Source organism: Brassica napus, chromosome A5 (assembly GCF_020379485.1).
Source record: "Brassica napus cultivar Da-Ae chromosome A5, Da-Ae, whole genome shotgun sequence".
Taxonomy (NCBI): domain Eukaryota; kingdom Viridiplantae; phylum Streptophyta; class Magnoliopsida; order Brassicales; family Brassicaceae; genus Brassica; species Brassica napus.
This window is the reverse complement of record NC_063438.1, coordinates 10,119,653-10,126,151: the sequence shown is the minus strand read 5'-3', so window position 1 is coordinate 10,126,151 and position 6,499 is coordinate 10,119,653. Positions and strand designations below refer to the sequence as shown.

At 30.3% G+C, this 6,499-nt stretch overlaps 1 protein-coding gene across 1 annotated transcript; it reads right to left on the bottom strand.

Moving 5' to 3' along the window:
- Nucleotides 1-345: 345 nt before the first annotated feature.
- Nucleotides 346-3,850, bottom strand: LOC106453761 (myrosinase 4-like). The gene is made up of 13 exons (XM_048780327.1): nucleotides 3,407-3,850; nucleotides 3,226-3,286; nucleotides 3,018-3,076; nucleotides 2,851-2,926; nucleotides 2,681-2,758; nucleotides 2,500-2,587; nucleotides 2,141-2,384; nucleotides 1,925-2,043; nucleotides 1,555-1,766; nucleotides 1,411-1,442; nucleotides 1,222-1,318; nucleotides 1,008-1,116; nucleotides 346-938 (listed from the first exon to the last, which is right to left on the bottom strand). The coding sequence occupies exons 1-13, from the start codon at nucleotides 3,605-3,607 to the stop codon at nucleotides 767-769; spliced, it is 1,548 nt and encodes a 515-aa protein (XP_048636284.1). The 5' UTR covers nucleotides 3,608-3,850; the 3' UTR covers nucleotides 346-766.
- Nucleotides 3,851-6,499: the final 2,649 nt, after the last annotated feature.

Sequence of the window (6,499 nt, the reverse complement as noted above, 5' to 3'; positions counted from 1 at the left end):
CAAATCTTTCACACCACTGGCTGCAAACGAATGTTTCGTTTAGCTTATGATAGGGTTGCATATCTTTCACTATTTATATGCAACCCTAGCCCGACAATTGGAATACTAGACATAATATCTCTATCTCTTTAAGACAAGAAGCTGGAAGTCTGAAAAGCAGAGAGCCTAACGTTGTTGGAATTTAGAAACGAAAGTCAGTAATAGTCTCACACCTTATAAAGATCATAGAAACCACAAGTCACCCGCACTTACGATTCAGTATCTTTCTTGTTACATGAAAACTCAGCCGGAATATTCCTCTGCAGAGTCCATATGTGAGCATTCTTTTTGTCAAACTTAAATCGCTACCAAAAATATAAGCAAAAGCATTTTGGTTTGATTTTTCTCTTGAATTAGACAACATCTTCATGTGCCTATTTTGTTATTTAAACTGATTTAATTTTTGAAATGTTACGCTTGAGTACGTAGAAGACACGTAGAGTATAAAATATGAACGGTAAAAGCTATATATAATTTTTATTTATTAATTTATGAATTGCCAGAAATCAAGACCTGGTTATTACAACTGTATTAGAAACACATACACATCACGTAAAATTTATTAAATAATTATAATAAAATAAAGCCAACAATACATAGAGTACAATAATTATTAGATTCAATAGGTTGGAAGTACATTAATTTAATTATATATATACACACACACACAAATATATAAATATATATATATATATGTATGTATGTATGTATATCATATCGATTCCTCTTATTGTTTGATTATGAACTTAGAAAACCATTTTCCAGAATCTTTTTCTCTTCTATCAGCAGGATTAGTGAAATTGACCCAGTTCATACCAAACCGGAGAGTGTAACCATTTCCGAACTCGTAGTTGTCCATTAATGACCATGCAAAATATCCTGCTACGTTGCATCCATCCCTGAAATAAATTTGAAATAATGTTAACCACTTATAATTCTCAAAAGTATGTCAAATAAAGTTAACTCACTCGATAGAGCATTTTAGACATGAAATATGGCTGCAATGATTTTGAATTCGTCCATTATCAGCAAGAGCATTTGGCAGGGTTAAGTTTCCCATATCAAGATCTCCAATTCCTGTAAAATTTAACACAATATTTCCAAATTAAACACACACACATATTTCTATTTGTTTAAACATTGGTTAAACATATTTGTATTGGTATGATGATATGTAGGTACCGTTTTCAGTGATGTAGGTAAGTGGGTTTCCGTATTTGTTTTTGATATAATTTAGAATCTGACGGAACCCTGGAGGGTAGTAGACGAAGCTAGGCGCCTGTAAACAAGAAGGGAACATATCAGAAGGAAATTCAAATAAACGCTGTGATCTCTTAAAAATGATGATTATAAATCTAAGTCGATAGTTACCTGAACACCAATAGGTACTCCGTTGCGGTAATCTGTATCCAAGTAGAGAGAAATATATGAGTTTAGAAAATTTACACTCACACACACACACACACATATATATATATATATAATATAATATAAGAAGCACAATTTTTTACATACATCCAAGTGTAACTCTTGGATCGGTTATGACACTAGGTTTTGTAGAAGGAGGTGCATTGGTCGCGTATTGTGTAACATAATAGTTCAACCCTAGAAAATCAAGTGATCCTTTGACTAACTTTGATTCTTGAGGTGTGAATTTTGGCAATCTAGGTCCAACCATCTGTCGCATTATCTTTGGATATCTTCCATAAACCAATGGATCCAAAAACCTTCATACATATATATATATATAGAACAAAAATAATAAATTAAATACTGCAAGTATATTTGTTACATTTGAACACTATAACAAAAGCTTTATAGATGTGTATGTGTTCGTGAATATTCATGTGATCTGAGAATCAATTTAATTGAAAAATATATATACCATCCAACGAAGAAATCAAATGCCCGCTTTGCAGCAGCCGTGTCACGAATGCTATTTTCGTTTAATGGGGTGAACCATCTCCCGATCAAGGTCGTTCCTATTTTACCACCATGCAATTTCTGAATGCATAGATATTTTGGATTATAAGTTACATATACTACATACAAATCTTCTTGGAAGGAAAAAAATCATGAAATATTTGGTAAGTATATGAACCTGATATCGTTTTCGGTATAATGCTACAGTTTTTGCATGAGCTAGAAGTTGGTTATGTGCAACTATATAAGGCTCAGTTCCAGAATCTCCTCCAAATTCACAGCCAGTGCACCGTCCAGGAGGATACGATCCGTCTCCATAACCTTTGCTTGCGAGAGAGTAAGGCTGGTTTAAAGTGATCCAAAATTTGACTCTGTCTCCGAATCTCTGAAATAGAAGCTCGGCATAGTTTTTGTAGTCCTCTCTGCTCATGTATCATACATATTAGATAAAAAGATAGATCTTATGTAATGTACATAAGTAACATAACCTAAGACAAAGAAAACAAGTTTAAGATAAATATTATTTAATGCACTTACACTATGCGTCGACTCAAGAAACCTCCATACTCATCTTCTAGAGTTTGGGGAACATCCCAGTGGAATATTGTTACGTACGGTTCAATGCCTTTATTCACACAACAAAAATTGATACATCGGACAATTAAAACTTGATAATATATGTATGTATCAAAAATACAAATTTATGTAATATATTTACCATTTGCTTTTAACTCATTGATGAGGTTATTGTAGTATTTTATCCCGTTTTCGTCAATCCCTCCAGTCAATCTTCCCTCTAAGGGTAGAAGCATATATGTCGTAAGATTAGTTAAAATATAATAATAATAATAATAATAATGAAAATTTAGTCTTATCATCTGCGCTTACTTGGTAAGATCCTTGACCATGCTATTGAGAGTCTGTATGCTTGAGCCTTCATTCTTTTCAGTAATTTGACATCCTCCTGTTATATGAGAGTTCCAGAGCTCAGTTACATTTCTGAAATGGAACAAACAACATGTATACACACACATTCATCATGGATAGCCTCTTACCTTGTAAAGATCATACGAATCACAAGCAAGGTCTCCAGAACTGTGGTCTGGCACTTTCTCTGTAAATATATAGCAGATCGAAATATGAGTATATATAACTTCTGAGTGAAATATTCCCATCCGTTATTTATATACTTAACTTTCTCTACATCAAGGTGAATGCTAATTAATTATACGGGAATTTTTTTAATCAATGATGTGTTGTGACCTGGATATCTATGAGTGAAATAGTCCCATCCGTTAAGTGCTCTATGTGAAGCACCTTCGATCTGGTACAAAAAAAAAATCATGCAGGCCGGGTTAAAGATTATTCGTATATTTGGTTGATGAAAATAATCTTGATAGATCCCTATGTCTTATTAAAAGGTCAGTTTCAAAGATATATGTACCTGGTAGGCTGAAGTAGCCGCACCAAAAGTGAAGTTCTTTGGAAAACTAGTTCGGTTGAATGTAAGTGGATTGTCGCAGTTGAACGGTTCTTTAGCCTTACAGGCCGGGTTACAAACATTTTTGCTACTTGAAACCGCAAAGAGAATGATAAGAATGGTTACAAAGAATTGAGCTTTTTGACATTCCATGGTTGAGAACATTGTGGTTTTTGCTTTCTTTGGTTCTTAGCTAAATTTGCTTTTTGTTGATGGTTAATTTGATGATGATGACTAAATAATGAACTTGGAAGGGTTTATATAGGAAGGTTTCCGTGCATGAGAATTTGCATGGGGTTTGAAGTTAACTCGTTACGTACGAATAATTTTTTTTTTTTTTAAAGCTGGTTTTCGTACGAATATATGCAATGATTTTTAACCTCCACGTTCTCCACCTCATGACTCGCTGGCTATTTTCTGAAGTAAAATTTACATAATACGATCATAACAACTTTCCAATTTGTAGAGTGTTATTTAAGCATGGATAATCGAGTTGTTAATACAAGAAATAGGGGTTTTGATTGCAGTTGAGAATAATGTATTTAACATTTGTACCCAAAAAAAAAAAGTTGAGAATAATGTTTTTTTCTTTCTTTTCTTCTATGTCTGGCATACGTTATTTTTAGATACCATTTGTGAAAATGCAAAAACTATATTTGGTTGGTCCAGTTTTAATTATGCAAATGCTTTTTGGAAACGTAGTATACATAACATTTTCAGTTTCAAACGTTATGCATAATTAAGGGGCGAGAAATAATTTATTGTCCCTTTCACCCTCGTTTCACTTTCTCTCTCACTCCATTTCATTTGTTTCCAAAATTCAAATAAATCCAAAATTCTAAAACCTAAATTTTAAACACAACCTCTAAAACTCAAATATTTTTTATTTAATCTAAAATTTTAATATTTTTAAAAGTTTAGATAAAATATTAAATTTAAACTTTAAACCCTAAACTATAGATCTACATCATACCTCAAATTAATCATATATCCTAAACTCTAATTAAAATCTTAAATTCTAATTTTTTTAAATTACTTAACTTCAAATCAAAAATAATATATACCAAACAACAAATCCTATGTTTTGGATGTTGGCGGTGTGTTGCATAATCTCGGTAGTCTCTTCTCCAAAGCTAATGTTTTTGCAATTCATGGAGGCAGGAAGTGGTGGTCCTGAGTAGGCGCGTTTCTTTGACGTGCAAGCTAGTGAGACGCTATCTCTGGAATTTACGATGAATCTTTATCATCGTAAAGTTTACAAGGATTTTACGATGAAATGTCCGTTACAACCGGTAGTTTATGACAATTTCGATAACATTATTATTTTTTTTCGTAAAATCCATTTACAATGAATTAACTATGATTTCGGTCGTCGTAAATCGTATGTTTTTTTTGCAGTTATAGTTTAAATAAAATATTGCTAATGTGTTGTTAAATTAATATTACAAAAATATAATTTTGTTCATATACAGAACACCAAATCTGAGTTCGAATATGAGCATATGTAACAATGCTAGTATTAACCAGTATTCGTACTAACCATGCTATGTAAACATGAAAAAAATACAATGCTTGTATTAACCATTAAGTTACAATCTTTGGTTTGACCAAAAAAGATGTTACATCTTTTGTGTATTGCAGACGTTATGTATACATATTAATGGACCGCGTTTTGCGAAAGTTGTTTGCCATTTTTAATTTGACTTTAATATTTTTTTAGTTAACATTGTTTATGCTGTAAATTAACTCTTGGAGTTGCTAACTGTATCCATAGATTTTTATTATTTTTTTACTAGATTTTTTAACCGCGCTACGCGCGGATAAGATATTATATGTATTTCTCAATTATAAAAAATAATGTATAATATTGTATTATATTATTTAAAGAATATAAAATAAGACCACATAATATAAATATATTTTTTATATTTTCTTTGTGAAAATCATTATGTTGTTTGATTGTTGTACTTAATTCACATATTTGCATAGATATTTGTGATAGATGAATAACTATATTTTTATTATCAGTAAATAATATATATATATTTATTATATAATATAAGAAAAATGGAATTATTTACGTTTTAACAAACTTGTCTCATGTTGGGGACTCGGTTATAGACATATCATATTCGAATGAAATATTTTTACACTTATCAATCTTCTTAACAATCAAGAAACAAATCTGAATATCAAAACAATATCTCATACGATCTCTTTGTGGAATAACTGCTCTGAAGAAATTGAATTTATGCATCAAAAAGGACTGGAAATGGATGTACATATGTGTTATCTAAGTCAGCTTTACAAAAAACTATTTATAGTTCATATATCATTTATGTCCATCCTATTTTTTTGTCCATCATTTCTTAAACATCTTGAAATAAGTAATGCTAATTAATAATAAACTTTTTACTCACAAAATAAAAATCAAATTTGTCTAATTATCGCTTAATTTGTCTAACTGATATATGTATTTCTCAATTCTAAAAAATAATGTATAATATTGTATTACATTATTTAAAGAATATAAAATATGACTTCATAACATAAATATATTTTTAAATTTTTTTGTGGAAATCATTATGTTGTTTGATTGTTGTACTTGATTCACATATTTGCATAGATATTTGTGATAGATGAATAACTATATTTTTATTATCAGTAAATAATATATATTGATTATATAATATAAGAAAAATAAAATTATTTACTTTTTAAACAAACTTGTCTCATGTTGGGGACTCGTTATAGACATATCATATTCGAAAGAGACATTTTTACAGTTATCAATCTTCTTAACATTGAAAAAACAAATCTACATATCAAAACAATATCTCATACGATCTATTTGTGGAATAACTACTCTGAAGAAATTGAATTTAAGCATCAAAAAGGACTGGAAATGGATGTGCAGATATGTTATCTAAGTCTGCTTCACAAAGTACTATTCATAGTTCATATATCATTAATGTCCATCTTATTTTTTTGTCCACCATTTCTTAAACATCTTGAAATAACTGATGCTAATTAATAATAAATTTTTTGCTGGAAAAA

Excerpts from the sequence above, each read along its gene's own strand:
- LOC106453761 (XM_048780327.1), bottom strand. The coding sequence starts at position 3,607 with ATGTTCTCAACCATGGAATGTCAAAAAGCTCAATTCTTTGTAACCATT. Across the intron at positions 2,588-2,680 it reads CAATGAGTTAAAAGCAAATG|GCATTGAACCGTACGTAACA; the intron begins GTAAATATATTA and ends GTGTGAATAAAG. Across the intron at positions 1,767-1,924 it reads TTTGATTTCTTCGTTGGATG|GTTTTTGGATCCATTGGTTT; the intron begins GTATATATATTT and ends ATATGTATGAAG.